General features: G+C 37.6%; 2 protein-coding genes across 7 annotated transcripts in view; one reads left to right on the plus strand and one right to left on the minus strand.

Annotated features, from left to right (window-relative positions):
• Positions 1-3053: 3053 nt before the first annotated feature.
• Positions 3054-11101, minus strand: LOC111340058 (epidermal retinol dehydrogenase 2). Of its 2 annotated transcripts, XR_015991153.1 has the most exons (6): positions 10751-11101; positions 8558-8829; positions 6943-7187; positions 5857-5988; positions 4859-5331; positions 3054-3297 (listed from the first exon to the last, which is right to left on the minus strand). XR_015991153.1 is itself a non-coding variant. In XM_088731656.1 (5 exons), the coding sequence occupies exons 1-5, from the start codon at positions 11010-11012 to the stop codon at positions 5232-5234; spliced, it is 1011 nt and encodes a 336-aa protein (XP_088587782.1). In that variant the 5' UTR covers positions 11013-11101; the 3' UTR covers positions 3054-5231. The 2 variants fall into 2 exon arrangements, 1 of the variants encoding a protein (XP_088587782.1); XM_088731656.1 differs by having other exon boundaries at positions 3054-5331.
• A 5526-nt stretch (positions 11102-16627) lies between these two features.
• Positions 16628-17375, plus strand: part of LOC111340046 (intermembrane lipid transfer protein VPS13D) — a 75380-nt gene continuing 74632 nt past the window's right edge. For all 5 annotated transcript variants that reach the window (XM_088731650.1, XM_088731652.1, XM_022946820.2 and 2 more), the window contains exon 1: positions 16628-16912. In XM_088731650.1, coding sequence (XP_088587776.1) covers positions 16822-16912 — 91 coding nt within the window. In that variant the 5' untranslated portion in view covers positions 16628-16821. The remainder of the gene's footprint in view (positions 16913-17375) is intronic.

Here is a 17375-nt window from a genome sequence, read left to right on the forward strand (position 1 = left end):
ACTGCTACGAGACAAAGAAGAGAGACGAAGCAAACCGGACGACAACTGGGTAAGTAACATTTCTTCTCGTTCCTTAGACAAGACTGAAACTCGGGTACTATCATACGGACTAAAACACTCAGTAACACCTAAACGCATACCGACTGAGGCTATTGTATCTAGTGTTGAGGCGGCCCTGTCTCGGCAACGAGAACTATCTGAGCCGACCAAGGATAACATCAGAAGCAGAATTGCCTCCACTATACAATCAACGTCACTACATGACAGCAACTTGACTAAAGACGAACAACGCGCACTGAAACGACTGAGAAACGACGAGAACATAGTCATCCTACCAGCCGACAAAGGACGAGTTACTGTTGTTATGGACAAAACTGACTATCACGACAAAATGGACGCACTAGTTAACGACAAACGAACCTACGAAGAACTCAAACGTGACCCAACTCCTGCCCTTCAACGTAAACTCAACAGTAAACTACTGACACTCAAGAAAACGAACGCCTTTGACACCCAACGGTACTATCGACTGAGGTGCTCGGTACCACAGCCACCGAAACTCTACGGTTTGCCGAAACTACACAAACCTGGTTTCCCGATGCGACCTATTGTTTCTTTCTGTGGCTCTCCCACATACCAACTATCCAAGTACCTGACGACAATGCTACAACCGCTAACTGACAAATCCAGACATAAACTACAATCCACTGAAGACTTCATTAACGCTACCAAGACTGTTCAGATACCTGACGACTACAAACTAGTGTCATTTGATGTGAAATCACTGTTCACAAGTATTCCACTGCAATTAGCATTACAATGCACTGAGACTGCAATCCGAAAATCTACCGACCCTCTACCGCTACCGACAGACGACATCATGGACTTGCTAAACATTTGCCTAACGTCTACTTACTTTCAGTACAACGGTAAACACTACAAACAGTTACACGGCACTGCCATGGGGTCTCCAGTTTCTGTTGTTATAGCAGAAATTGTGATGCAGAACATCGAGGAACGCGCCCTTTCGACTTGCCGACAAACGATACCGCTTTGGTTACGTTACGTTGACGACACATTCACCGCCGTTCGACACGACGAAATTGACGCATTCCACAACCACCTTAACGAACAAAACACTGACATACAGTTTACCAGAGAAGTCGAAGAAAATGGCAAACTTCCTTTTCTAGACTGCCTGGTAAGCCACAACGACAACTCATTACGAACGACAGTTTACAGGAAACCGACACACACCGACAGATTACTAGACGAGTCATCCTACAACCCCACATCACACAAAGCCACAACTATCAGAACTCTGACACGACGCGCACAACTAGTATGTGACTCGACAGACAGCTTATCCGACGAGAACAAATACCTTCACCGTGTTTTTCGAAGAACAACTACAACAACGACTTCATCCGACGAAACACTCACCGACCCCCTACCACTACCGAAACAAACGACACCGCAACCCCTACGACTACAGCAACCATACCGTACATAAAAGGCATGTCTGAAAACATCTCGCGCATCTTACTACCCTTCAATATCCGCGTCGCCCACAAACCCATCACCACACTACGTCAGTTACTAACCAACGTTAAAGACAAAGACGAACCGAGGAACAGACAGGGAACGATTTATAAGATCAATTGTTCCGACTGCCAAGCCTCCTACATCGGTGAGACTGGCAGAAACCTCACAACAAGACTGACTGAACACAGACGGGCGACGAGGAAAGGTGATGTCAGCAATCACATTGCTGAACACCATCGACTTACCAACCACAACATTGACTGGGACTCTGCGCAATGCCTAACCTACAGCACTGACTATTTTCAACGACTGACTCTGGAAAGCTGGTTTACTAACTTAGAACAGACTCCCCTAAACAGATGTCAACAACTACCCGCCCCATACAAACGACTCATTCACGACATAAACATCACAAACGACCGAAAAAGAACAACCTAGCTTTACCGACAGACCGAAACAGACCAATCACGACCGACTTACGTCACTTGAGTCTTACAGCCAATAACATCACGGCAAAACCAACCGATCATTTCACACGAACTGGAATAAGAACATTCTACTGACAACAATCATTCACTTGACTCTGATGATGACTTCCGCACAGGTTGTCGAAACGTCAGTCACTGCCACCGACAACAGTCCTTCTCAGGACTACACTCACCCGGACGATCAGACTACACCTTCACACGTACAGTATATTCTGCGTAAAGTGAGAGTTGTTGCGTTTTGCATACTTCGAGTTTTCGTTCACCTATGGTGATTAAAATCCTTCTGATCTTCCGTTGTGAGTACAAGGGCTTTGGTGTATCGACAAATAAGCAGCGACTCCGCAATATACATTTATTTTTGGCTACACTTTTGCTATTGTTCATTTAGAGTTGAAAGACAACTATGTATTTATGCTCCTATAGCTCAAAAGCAATACTGTGTGGTATTATTTACAAGTATCATATGACCCGTCCGGTCCCGCTCGCGCACCCTCGTAGAAAACCATAACAAAAGCTGAAGTGTGCAGGGCCGAACGAGTTGGCGTGAGCCAGTACAAAAAAAGTCATCCGGTCTTGCTGCACTTGTACAGCGACATCACGGTTCGCTGTTGTTGCAAAAAACGAGTGACAGCAGTGAACAAAAAAGAGAAAATAAGTGTTGATGAAGTGTGAGTTTCTGATTCTGACTCGAAAAAATAAAGGAAAAGTTTTTATGGTAGAGTCGTTTTCAGTGGTTATCCCGCGCGCGCCTGTCTATCGCGTCCTATTTAAGTTAAAAGAAAACAACTTTATGGAATTTTTCAAAACCTTGTCCGGGGTCGTATGATAAAATGCCAATTGACTGAGTTAGGTCGGGCTGGACGGGAAAATACTTGGCTCTCGTTCATGACGCACGGGAGCCAAATATTTTCCCCTTTGGCCTTCCCACGCAGTCAATAAGAACATATTATTCTTGTTTGTTATTTGAGGGGGTAAATAAACTTTCCTGTAATACTATTGGATAAAACGACCATAAAAGCATAAAACTTGAACATACCGAGTCAGTTTATTTCCCGTTAAGTTCTTGGTTACATTTTATAGAGAGGAAATTAGGGCAGAGTTGAAAACTGACAACCCTCAGTGTTCGCTATAGGAGGGTCTCAATGGAGTTAATCGTCAAATGGCCAAAATATTAACCGAGAAAGGATAAAACCGGTCCAATATGTTTAATACTCTTTGATCCCTATGAGTGACCAGCATCTCATTTCTCCTCGCAACATCACCCCTGAATCAAACATAAAGGTCACGAGAATAAAGAAAATGATCACCACCAAAAAAGCTGTTGATTGTTAAGTAAGTTCTCCTTGTCAACACCTTTGGAAATGTATGGGGAAGAGTATGGAGAATATACATGCTGATGTTAGGGTGGAAAGAGTCAAGTAAACACAATCTATTGCAGACACTATGTCACTACATCATAACTATTTCAAGATTCTTTTTTTAGTTGTCACTTTGATAGTCATTCATCTTGAGTATACAATTAGAAACAAAGATTAAATATATCTGTAAGGCTGTGTGAACACAATCAACATTGACTGCAACTGTGTCCTGATCATTATCACTATGTTATTCAATACAGATATTTCAAATCAGTGTTATTCTTTCAAAGACTGTAGAATTTTGCTTTGATGTTGAGTTAGAGAGGGGGAGAGGGGGGGGGAAGAGGGCCTCCTATGCTATAACATGGTTTTCCAGAGTGTCCATTTGTAGAAGAGTACCAATTCATATGTAACAAGAGATTCGTTATAGTCAGTTTTCTTCTCTACCTCATGCTCTTATTTGTAATTTGGTTCAAGAAAATTCATAAACAAGTACCAATTCATATGCAACAAGAGATTTGTAATACTCCATTTTCTTCTCTAGCTTATAATCCTGTTGGTAATTTAGTTCAAAGACTTCATTTAAGTGGGTAATTTAAATCTGAAACACAAACACTCTTGGGATACATATACCAAATTGTTCATTGTGGTCTACTATGGTCTTACTCTGCCTGCCTGCCTGCCTGTCCACTCCCTTAATTTGACTATAGAGTTCCTTTCTTTAACTTAAGCCATAAAGTAAACTTTACACTAAAAAATCCATATGTAAAACTAATTTTAAAGTATAAGTTGAGCTACATTAACTTCTTTGAAAGAAATTCAATTTGACATAAATAAATTTAGAGTGATCAAAGTAGGGTGATCTTTCCAGATGAATAAAGGCTGATAGTTTCTAAAGAAACTGTTTGGGGCTGCGTCGGTTGGGGTTAAATGAAATAATTTGAATGTATCAACAAAGTTGAAATGGTAAATTGGCCACCATTACGATTATAAAAGCTGACGTTTCGAGTGTTAGCCCTTCGTTGGAGTGAATGACGAAGGGCTCCGACGAAGGGCTAACGCCCAAAATGTCAGCTTTTATAATCGTAACGGTGGCCAATTTACCATTTCAACTTTGTTGATACATTCAAATTATTTGATCTTTCCAAAGTTAACAAGATCAAATGCTAACAATATTCTGTGTGGGGTAAGAGTTGGTGCCCTGGACCAGCCCTCCATTATAAGCAAGGAGGACTGCTCTTTGGCCATCTTTGGCTATCCCTCTTTGGTGCAAACAAGGTCTTAGCTCCCCTTTTCCATCAAAAAGAAGACCAAATAGCCAATTTGGAGGAAAAACCAATTTTAATTTAATAACGCAATTAAATCTTAAAAAAAAAATCACTCTGCCTTGCAAGTGTCCAAAACAAACAGAAAATTATCTGTCAGTAAGAACCTGTCTCTGTGAAAAACAACTAGCTAAAAACTTACTTCTTGACTGCCTTCGTACTTGTGGCAAATAACCAGTTAGCAATATTACAATAACTGGTTTAAGCCTGGTTGAAACTGAACTGAAAAACAGAACAACTAGATTGAGCTTCTTGAATTAAACGTTTTATGGAACAAACATTGCTGCAGCAATAATTATTGCAATATATTTATCCAGTTTAAACAGAGTGCATGCACAATGGTAAATATAAACAGAGCATACATTCAACTTAACAATTAGTTATAATAAAATGAATAGTCAGTGAAACATTTCCTTCTCTTGATTAAATAGACTGAAATTAAAGATTTCATTTATTTTTTTTTTAATCCTTAATAAAGTAATCTTCGACTTCACTCAAAGGTAGCTCTTACTTTACTATTCACTACCCTTCTTTTGCCGTCCTGTGAAAGTGTTCATTGCCACATCTGCTCCAAGGAAGTTCAACAGCAGATCTGTAGCTCTCTCTGGTAGGGAACTTGATGATAGCACAAGAGAAGAACACTGTCAGAATAGGTTTCATGAGGGTTGCTATTTCAAGGTATAAGTATATTTTCCTTAGATAAAGGTTCCAAACTGGCATAAAAATTGTGGCATACCTATTAATTCAAATGTGAAAGTGACGTATCATTTTGCAAGAAATTGCTAGTATCAGGGTCACCAACTTTAATCATGACTTTGTCGTAAAGGCTGATGAAATCTTTTGAATTGTTAAAATCAAAGTTACGCAGACATCAAAAAGATGCATCATCTCTTTGCAAAATGTAGTTTTTAAATGAAAGTTCTCTACAGGTTTCATTTGAACACAAAAACAGGATTGTTATCAATGTAACCAATTCAATTTAAATGAAAGTCAGGTCAGTTTGACCAGATCTAGTGAGGCAATTTGTCCTGTAAGAGCTGCAAGTAAAGCCTTTTGGTAGTCAAGAAGTGGGGCAATCTGAACACAACACATGATAAGCCCAGTGATAGTTGTACCAATGAACCAAACTGAATAACTTACTGTTGTAAGGCTGTTGATAAATAGGCACCTCGAGGCATAGTAAGGTGAATTTGGTTCTTTTCAATAGCATCAATGACCTTGGATGCTGCATATTGTGGAGTAAGGGTACCGAAGCCTACCAAGTTGGGAAACCTTAACATGTACAAGACCAAGAATAATTTCCACTGTTAGCAATAAATTGAGTGAAGTTCTGATATTATCTGACAAAAAAGCTTTTTTGTGTGAAGCATGCAGAAGCCACCTATCATATGTATATGTTATAAGCTTATCTAGTAAGTGATTATGTTTTTTTTCGTTCTCATCTTCCTCCTCACAACTGCATTTCTCCTTACAATGTACCAGCACTGCCACCTTTCCCTTCTCCCAACCCTGCTCCATCCAGCATATCAATCATACTTTAAACGCATCTTTCTTACTTTCCCCTCCTTACTACCTTAGTAAAGACTTGGCAAATCAAATCTAAGCATCAAGTGACAGGGAAGGGGGGAAGGAGGAGAAGGGGAGAAGGTGGGAAAGGGGGGAAGGTGGGGAAGTGGGGAAGGAGGGTAAGGGGAAAAGGAGGGTAAGGGGAAAAGGAGGGTAAGGGGAAAAGGAGGGTAAGGGGAAAAGGAGGGAAAGGGGGGCAATTAAGGGTATGCGGTGGAGCTGGTTATTTCTCATAAAGCTAACTACAACTAAACAGGAGGGCTAAACTATCTGGCAGCAATCCCTGTTTTTTTTACTAGAATATGCCCCTTCCTTCCCTTTTCCTTCTCACAGCTTATGGGGTGCCAGTAAATTGCTATAGTTTCACTCTGTTATACTTGTTCTCCACTCCTTTCCACTTTTTCCAACTTGATAATTTAAGGACTCATCATTGGTGGCAAGGGATGAGGGAAGTTGGTGGAATGATGGGGCTCTTAAGGGATACTTACATCCTTGAGAAATAAAAGTTAACTACAGTTTTACAAGCAACCCTCTTTTAAATTTGAGCTTGCCCTTTAATCTGGCTTCCATTCCTCTTACTCCTCATGACCTGATCTCCTGCCTTTCTTCCTAAGCACTTGAAAATCTCATACAGCTGAGATAAGAAAACTTTAGACCAACCTGAACCTAACTCCATCAAACATTCCGGTGGTTATAAGTGAAGGACAGACAGTTGTCAGTTGAATGCCAGTCTTTTTCTGACTTAACAATTCTTGACGTAATGCCTCCATCAGACCAACAGCTGCAAACTTGGATGAACAGTAGTCAACAGCACCAGCAAGACCAGTATAACCAGCAATAGATGCTATGCTTACTATGTGGCCTTGGTTATGTTGACACATACTTGGGAGGAACTCTTTGATGGTCTATATATGGGAAGGAAAGGAACTTTATGAACAGGAAATTATAAAAAACAAAAGAGAACAGTTCACAAAATACTATTAATTGTAACACTAACCCCTCAATCAGTTGAATGAACAAAAATCTTATACATGTATTGTATACAATGTACACTGTATGATCTGGGGCGGATACAGGATTTAGTCAAGTGGGGTTTGGAGAATTGTTCCCCTTCTGAGGGGTTCAAGATTGTGAAAATTCAGTCTTTGGAAACATGATTTCCAGCGTTCTGAGGGAAAATTTAGGGGGTTCGACTGAACCACCTGAACCACCCTAGATGATTAAACATAAACCCAATGTAAATGGGGTTAGGGCCTATGTAAATAACCATGAGATCTTTTTATTTCTGTTTGAAATACCTAAAAACAAGGGTGGGAAGTAAAAGCAAAATAAACCGAAATTTGACGTCAAGTCTGTGAATCAAACATGGAGCAAAACAAAGTAATTTGGTTATGTATCAACTAAGTTGAAATTGTAAATTGGCCACCGTAAAGAGTTAAAAAGCTGACGTTTTGGGCATTAGGCCTCCATCAGAGTCAGAATGGAGCAAATCAGACTGTTAGGTACATGTAGGTGCTCTCATTGCCGCACCCTCCTGATTCTCTTATTAACCCTAGATATTGGTTCTAGATCTCTGCAATGTCTGTTTTATAAGTCTTATAATTCATTTTAACCTTCTAAACCCCTAAGCATCTAATTGTTCCTTATAACATCACCCTTCAATCACACATTAAGAAGGGCTTGACACTAACTTTTCAACTTACTAGCCAAGTGGCTTGTGACATCTTAGATGTTACAACAATTTCAGTTTGTTTACTAGCCAAACTGGCTAATGGAAATTGAAAACCACTAGTCAAAACTGAATTTCTACTAGTCTGTGGCTAGTTGGCTACCGTTAGTGTCGAGCCCTGATTAAGGTCACAAGAATAAAGGAAATGATCACCAGTCCCAGACTGTTAAACAAGTTCTCCTTGTCAGCAACTTATGAAATGTATAGAAAACAGTATGGAGAATATGCATACTGATAATTAAGGTGTAAAGGGTTAAGCCCTGAGAATTTGGTGGAAAAACAAAGAATAAGTCATAGTGATTGATCTTTTTCTATTTTCTCATTACATTTCTGCTTAACAGTAAAGTGACATTGCTGGGAGAAGTGCTGTCTTGGTCACCTCTAGCAGGAGTGAATGAGTAAACAAGAAATAAATTCTGTTGCCTCCAAATTTTATGGTTTCAAGAAATGAAACAAGTGCTCTTGGAGCAGCCATTTAAGTACTGAATACTGCCTGCATATTAACTATCCTACCTAATTTAAAGCCATGCACAAAAGAGAACTCACCCAGAAATGTGATAAGATGTTAACATCCATAGTTGCTAAAATTTCTTCATCACTGCAATCCATAAACTTCTTTCCTGTTATGATACCAGCGTTATTAACAAGAAGGGAAACTTCACCAACTTCTTCTTTCACTTTCTTGGCCATCTCAGAAATTTCCTTCCTATTTCGCAAGTTACATTCATAAGAGTGCACCACACCACCAACTGCTTCTATTTCCTTAGCAACGACTTTGAGTCCATCACCATTGACATCCCATATCACCAATTTGCAACCTAAAGAAAAAAATAAATAATTTCATGATTTTCTTCATCATTACTTGCTGTGGATAATGGATCAGTTTCATTCTTAGTTTGCTAATTTTAGATTTATTTGTTCTTGAATATTTCATAGAAACATCAATTCTTGTGTATCAACTCTCCTGCACAGTAAAGGAGTCATGTATGAGCAGATACAAAGCAGATCTTATGGTCTCCCCTAAATTTGACTAAATTGCCTACATAAAAGTACATTTGGATATTAATTTTTCTCTAAAAATGAAGAAGTAAAGACAAATTTATTTTTACCAAAAAATGGTTGGGTGTTCTGTTCATGTAAAAGAGTATTGTACACTAGAAATTATTAACAGTAGTAGTAACTGGTAATGAGAGTACATTTCAACATGTATGAGGGTAACATTATTTAACATTGCAGATCTCCAGATTTCAGATTTTAATTTTGCATCTTTAAATGTATGACACAACAAAGAGAAATAAATTTTGAACACATAAAAATAAAGAATTAAACTACAACACATATTAAATTGTTGCTGATTCACCATTTCACTCCCAGGATGTGACCAAAGAGAAATTTCTCCTCACCATACATGTGTAGTTTTGATCAAAGGTGAACAGGAAAAGAAAAGGTATTACCTAGAGGATATCATTTGAACTAACACCAAATTCTCAATGGACAAATTAAAAAATGCATATCAGACAGTAAAGAGAATTGATGTTTTGATAGTCTGATCAAGGCATCTATATACAGGGATCTCTTTCTATAAAATCTCATGAGAACCAATAGTAAGATTAAAACTCTCTTTGAGTTACTTTCCAACATGTGAAGAAAGTCATAGCCAATGTTTGAATTGTCTTTTTGACTGTAAAATCCTTCATTTGTACATGGAAATACTGTAGTGGTAAAAAAAATTTGAAGCCTAACTGTAGAAAAGTGGAGGGGTTTTTGGTTGTCCGAAATTTTCATCCCTTCAAACTTATCCTTTTACTCTCTAACTCCCAGACGTGAATGACATGCAACTTCTCTTTATAGTATCCATACATCATTCCGTAAACAGGTAATGAGAATACTCAAACTTATCAGGTAAAAGTTATCTTGATTGATAAAACAACAAATAATTGTAACTAACATATAACCTGGAAGGGAGATTTAACAATCAGATCTTGAGAGTTAGAGGGTAAAAAATGTACCATTTCTCTGATATGCCTTGTTGTATACCTATGTTTAACAATCTATATCACTATATACGGTTAGAATTATCTTTTTTTTTGGGAGGGGGGGCAGGGGGGGATATGTGATGTGGCCCTCTATTTTTCCGTTTAGTATCAGCTTCTTGTAATTAACCGCCATATTTGCCCAATATGATCTTAGGCTTGACTAATGCAGTCGCCCACTTAAACTATAAACTCCAAGTAAAAGTCATGATATTTAGGCAAAAAATATGCCTGCATCACCAACTGTTTTCATTCAAATTCGTTCATCCGTACACCGCAGTTTTCCGTGCACCAAGAACTTCTCAAGAACTTCATTTGTACAAAGGACTCTCTGAGTGAGAATAATATAATTTCTGACTGAGCCCTCAATGTACAAATATCAGTTTTTCACGCTGTTTTCTTTTGTCCCATTGGTTAAATACACTTGTTTTTAAGGGGGAATGATTTTAGAATCCAACGACATATGATGTCAACAACTGCCCGGTTGTGCAAACTGTTCCCTGTTTTCGAAACTTAATTACGACATTTATCAAATCTGATCGGCAGTAGGAGAGATGATTTCACCAGCTTCAATTCTTTCTCTAATGTGTGCAAGACCAGTCAAAGTTTCTATTTGAAAAATTAAAGTGGAAGGTACTGTAAGTCTGGAGAGCATTAGCTTGCTTCGTGGGGGCATTATGAGGTAACGTTCGGGCAGAGGACAAACCTTTGGCTGCCAAACCGAGAGCAATGAGTCTACCAATTCCGCTCGCTGCCCCCGTCACCAAAGCAATCTCTCCGCGAATGTCTTTTCTCTGTGAGGGTAAAATCCATTTCATCGCTGACTCGATCACACAGAGCCAAACTCGTAACATTACGTATGCTATTTCCCAAATCATGGACATCACGTATCCTTTTCCCGTGAAATACAGGGCGAAAAGAATGCCTTGAATGATCATAAGAGCGTAGAGCACATATACAAGCGCCATCGTAGTAAATGAGCGGACAAATTAATCTTTTCAGAGTGAAGCTTATGATAGTCGGTGTTTACAGGCAGCTGTCTCAACCAACTTCCGGAAGACTGGGGAGAGGAAGTTGATTTGAAAATTCAGAAAAGAAACTACAGAAACGGCCAGCTTGTAACCCTTAAGACAAAAGAAAACAAAAGAAACTATAAAGAAACTACAGAAAAGGCCAGCTTGTAACCCTTAAGACAAAAGAAAACGATGTTCCAACTAGCCAATCAAGCATCAAGCACCATCTCTACTGACCATCCAACATACTGTCAATCAATATCTTGATATCCCAGAGTGTAAAGCGGTACGGCTATTTGCTATGGATTTCAGCAAGGCTTTTGACAGTGTGAAACACGATCTCCTCTCACACAAATTGAAGCAACTCCCCCTAAACCCTTATATAGTTAACTGGTATCTAAGATTTTTGGAAGACAGGCAGCAGAGAGTCATTAGCAATGGGTTTATTGGTAAATGGAAAGTGTCAACAAAGGTACCACCCAAGGAAGTGTAAGCGGGCCGCACTTGTTCAATGTCTTTCTCAGTGATTTAGAGATTCACTTGGACAATAAGAGCGTGCTGGTAAAATATGCAGATGATACAACCATTATCTCGCCTGTGAGAAGTGATAATGACAATTCTATCGCACTGATTAATCAGTTTTCCCAGTGGTGTAGAAGTAATGATATGAGTAGTAATCCATCTAAGTGCAAGGAAATCGTTTTCCGCAAGAAAGGTTGTACAATAGAGTTTCCTATTGTGTCTGGAAAACCACAGACAAAAGAGCTTACTATTTTAGGGGTAACATTTCAGGAAGATAGTAGGTTTATAACACATATTCGGAAAAACTAATCAAAGCAAACAAGTGCCTGTTCATTTTAAGATCTTTAAGGAAAGAAGGTACAATCAGGCCGAAGTAGACCATCTGTTTCTAAATCTGGTTCTACCAAATATATTATACGGGCTGCCCGTATTTGGCGCTGTAAATTCCGAATTAACAACAATCCAACGTTTCTTAGATCGATGTTATATGCGCAAGTATACATCCGACCGGCTTATACTATTTTGCGAAACGAAACGAAACGAAACGAAACGAAATTGTACTATTTTGCGAAACGAAACGAAACGAAACGAAATTTTGCGAAATGGCGTTTTTTCGCCTTTATTTAGTAAATATGTCTTCTTCGTCCGAAACAATATGTGTCCACTAATAAAACAATCAATATTTCTAAGAGCCTAATCACCTCTCATTTTATCAACCATAATAGTACTCGTTTCGCAAAATAGTAATTTTGACAGAATTACTATTTTGCGAAATGGCGTTTTTTCACCTTTATTTAGCAAATATGTCCTCTTCGTCCGAAACAAAATGTGTCCACTAATAAAATGATCAATATTTCTAAGAGCCTGGTCACCTCTCATTTTATTGACCATAATAGAACTCGTTTCGCAAAGTAGTAATTTTGACAGAATTACTATTTTGCGAAATGGGGTTTTTTCACCTTTATTTAGCAAATATGTCCTCTTCGTCCGAAACAAAATGTGTCCACTAATAAAATGATCAATATTTCTAAGAGCCCGGTCACCTCTCATTTTATTGACCATAATAGAACTCGTTTCGCAAAGTAGTAATTTTGACAGAATTACTATTTTGCGAAATGGCGTTTTTCACCTTTATTTAGCAAATATGTCCTCTTCGTCCGAAACAAAATGTGTCCACTAATAAAATGATCAATATTTCTTAGAGCCCGGTCACCTCTCATTTTATTGACCATAATAGAACTCGTTTCGCAAAGTAGTAATTTTGACAGAATTACTATTTTGCGAAATGGCGTTTTTCGCCTTTATTTAGCAAATATGCCCTCCTCGTCCGAAACAAAATGTTTCCACTAATAAAATAATCAATATTTCTAAGAGCCTGGTCACCTCTCATTTTATTGACCATAACAGAACTCGTTTCGCAAAGTAGTAAATTTGACAGAATTACTATTTTGCGAAATGGCGTTTTTTCACCTTTATTTAGCAAATATGTCCTCTTCCTCCGAAACAAAATGTGTCCACTAATGAAATGATCATTATTTCTAAGAGCCTGGTCACCTCTCATTTTATTGACCATAACAGAACTCGTTTCGCAAAGTAGTAATTTTGACAGAATTACTATTTTGCGAAATGGGGTTTTTTCACCTTTATTTAGCAAATATGTCCTCTTCGTCCCAAACAAAATGTGTACACTGATAAAATGATTAATATTTCTAAGAGCCTGGTCACCTCTCATTTTATTGACCAAAATAGAACTCGTTTCGCAAAGTAGTAAATTTGACAGAATTACTATTTTGCGAAATGGCGTTTTTCGCCTTTATTTAGCAAATAAATCCTCTTCTTCCGAAACAAAATGTGTGTCTACTAATAAAATGATCAATGTTTCTAAGAGCCTGGTGACCTCTCATTTTATTGACCATAACAGAACTCGTTTCGCAAAGTAGTAAATTTGACAGAATTACTATTTTGCGAAATGGCATTTTTTGACCTTTATTTAGCAAATATGTCCTCTTCGTCCGAAACAAAATGTTTCTACTAATAAAATGATCAATATTTCTAAGAGCCTGGTCACCTCTTTTTTATGACCAAAATAGAACTCGTTTCGCAAAGTAGTTATTTTGACAGAATTACTATTTGCGAAATGGCGTTTTTTCACCTTTATTTAGCAAATATGTCCTCTTCGTCCGAAACAAAATGTTTCCACTAATAAAATGATCAATATTTCTAAGAGCCTGGTCACCTCTGGTCACCTTATAACGTATTTTCCAAGCAGTTTGACCAAACATCAAGTGTTCATTGAGTTCGGCTGGAATTAAGATCGGCGTTTGAATCAATTGAGTCCTTCTAAATAATTTGGGTTGGCCTTAATTAAAATTTGGTTTGGCTCACGAAACGATCGACGTTTGAACTGGGCCTAACTTTCGAATGCACGCGAAGTTTAAAATTATAATTTTAGATATTTCACGAGTTATTTTTGGCATCAGCAATGTTATTTTTCCTCTTAATGTTTTACTTAACTGCAATGGACGGTCATTCCAAACGTGAAGCGTTAGAAATAATTAGAACACTGGCCACCAACTCTGCAATAATTTACGACTTCTAGTTAAATTAATGACATACGTCGTGACTTATTAACTAAATATTTACAATTTAAAATCTTAAGTAGGATGAGTTCTTTATGGTGCCAAATTTTGATTCAGCGGCAGCATGTGTGACAAATTTATAGCCAATAATTAATTTCCCACAGGAATAACACTTTGTTCCAGGCCTTAAACTAACCACTTAAGAAGGCGTGAAATGTGCGAGTCAGCGATATCAATAGCACGACTAGTAAATTAACTTCAGGGATTGTGTTGCGCATTTTATTAGTGAACATATTTTGTTTCGGACGAAGAGGACATATTTGCTAAATAAAGGCGAAAAAACGCCATTTCGCAAAATAGTAATTCTGTCAAAATTACTACTTTGCGAAACGAGTTCTATTTTGGTCAATAAAATGAGAGGCGACCAGGCTCTTGGAAATATTGATCATTTTATTAGTAGAAACATTTTGTTTCGGACGAGGAGGGCATATTTGCTAAATAAAGGCGAAAAAACGCCATTTCGCAAAATAGTAATTCTGTCAAAATTACTACTTTGCGAAACGAGTTCTGTTATGGTCAATAAAATGAGAGGTGACCAGGCTCTTAGAAATATTGATCATTTTATTGGTGGAAACATTTTGTTTCGGACGAAGAGGACATATTTGCTGAATAAAGGTGAAAAAACGCCATTTCGCAAAATAGTAATTCTGTCAAAATTACTACTTTGCGAAACGAGTTCTATTATGGTCAATAAATTGAGAGGTGACCAGGCTCTTAGAAATATTGATCATTTTATTAGTGGACACATTTTGTTTCGGACGAGGAGGGCATATTTGCTAAATAAAGGCGAAAAAACGCCATTTCGCAAAATAGTAATTCTGTCAAAATTACTATTTTGCGAAACGAGTTCTATTTTGGTCAATAAAATGAAAGGTGACCAGGCTCTTAGAAATATTGATCATTTTATTAGTGGACACATTTTGTTTCGGACGAGGAGGACATATATGCTAAATAAAAGCGAAAAAACGCCATTTCGCAAAATAGTAATTCTGTCAAAATTACTACTTTGCGAAACGAGTTCTGTTATGGTCAATAAAATGAGAGGTGACCAGGCTCTTAGAAATATTGATCATTTTATTAGTGGACACATTTTGTTTCGGACGAGGAGGGCATATTTGCTAAATAAAGGCGAAAAAACGCCATTTCGCAAAATAGTAATTCTGTCAAAATTACTACTTTGCGAAACGAGTTCTATTTTGGTCAATAAAATGAAAGGTGACCAGGCTCTTAGAAATATTGATCATTTTATTAGTGGACACATTTTGTTTCGGACGAGGAGGACATATATGCTAAATAAAAGCGAAAAAACGCCATTTCGCAAAATAGTAATTCTGTCAAAATTACTACTTTGCGAAACGAGTTCTGTTATGGTCAATAAAATGAGAGGTGACCAGGCTCTTAGAAACATTGATCATTTTATTGGTGGAAACATTTTGTTTCGGACGAAGAGGACATATTTGCTGAATAAAGGTGAAAAAACGCCATTTCGCAAAATAGTAATTCTGTCAAAATTACTACTTTGCGAAGCGAATTCTACTATGGTCAATGAAATGAGAGGTGACCAGGCTCTTAGAAATATTGATTATAATATTAGTGGAAACATTTTGTTTCGGACGAAGAGGACATATTTGCTAAATAAAGGCGAAAAAACGCCATTTCGCAAAATTTCGTTTCGTTTCGTTTCGTTTCGCAAAATAGTACAATTTCGTTTCGTTTCGTTTCGTTTCGTTTCGTTTCGCAAAATAGTATAAGCCCATCCGACCACATTAATGTCTATGAATTGTTAGATCGACAAGACAAACGTATCTTCAAGAATGTTTTTAATAATACAATACATCCTTTAAGAGCTATAATGCCAAAAAAGAAATCAACCAAGTGCAATCTGAGGAAAGAGACGAGTCACCATTCTAAAATAAACACTGATAGGTTCAAAAACACGTTTGTCAACCGCTTAATTTTTAAACATAATTTTGTCTTATAATTTTTATCTTGACTTTCTCTGTAATTTATATATATACCTTCTTTTAATGTTGTAACATAGGATATGTGATTATTTATCTTATGCCTTAATAAAGATTCAATTCAATTCATTTCAAGAGGTTCACTTTTAGACGTTTTCTAGACGGTCAGTGTTTTTCTGTCATGGGTGACAGTTATTTTTATCTCTTTAAAAAGTAAAATCCGGATCTTCTGATGTAAAAAATGTTAAATTTTTTTATTTTTTGGATGCTTCTCTCAGCTCAGCAGCTTAAATAAATCTATGCTGACAGAAGAGGAATCTACGGCCAGCCTTCTCATTTTTCTCCTCCGAGAGTTCTTCCGCCATTTTGAATATCCCATGTGTCTTTGCACGCATTCTTATGAACCCGCGATATTTTGGGTGTCAAGATTGAATCATCTGAAAAGATGAAGTAATTTCGAGAACTGGTAGTGTCAGTTATTTAGCCGTTTTTTCGGCTACGTGTTACCTAATTTACTAACACGATGTGATATGTTTTATGCGATATTATAGACGTCGCAAATGAGTGGCAACAGTGTAGTTGTGCAACGTGTAATTCGACCAACGCCGCGATTTAAATATTCATTGAGGGACTTGTAAAGTCATGTTGGAGAGCTTGGCCGCATGGGTTCTGAGAACTTACGTTGGAGAATACGTGGAAAACCTAAACACTGACCAGCTTTCCATCGGCTATGGTACGTCAAGATAAAGTGAATGCTTGTTTATACTTCTCATTGAAAACCATTTATTAATTATAGGTGGGATTGTTGCGTTACACATTATAGAATTAATATCGATACTTGTAAAATTTAAACTTATATTATATTATTTGGTAATATGGGTATGCACATGTCGTGACTTAAGGAAATTGTAGGTATGGGAACTGGATACCTTTCGTCTTATTTACCATTAAGTAATTCTTAATTATTTTCTGACGAGCTGACTCTTAATTAGACGTGCACTTGTTTTTAAAATATGATTGTGTATCGTGACTGCAAAATAAAAGTATGTGTAGCTTTCGGTTTTGTTAAGGTATCTTAAGCGGACAATAATTTTAGAAATACAGTTTTTTTTATAATTTTTAACAATCAAATGTTGTAAGGGAACACAAATTGCAAGATTCGTCGATTTGCTTGAACAACATCCAGGAATGATGTT

The sequence above is a fragment of the Stylophora pistillata genome, chromosome 8 (genome assembly GCF_964205215.1).
Source record: "Stylophora pistillata chromosome 8, jaStyPist1.2, whole genome shotgun sequence".
Lineage (NCBI taxonomy): Eukaryota > Metazoa > Cnidaria > Anthozoa > Scleractinia > Pocilloporidae > Stylophora > Stylophora pistillata.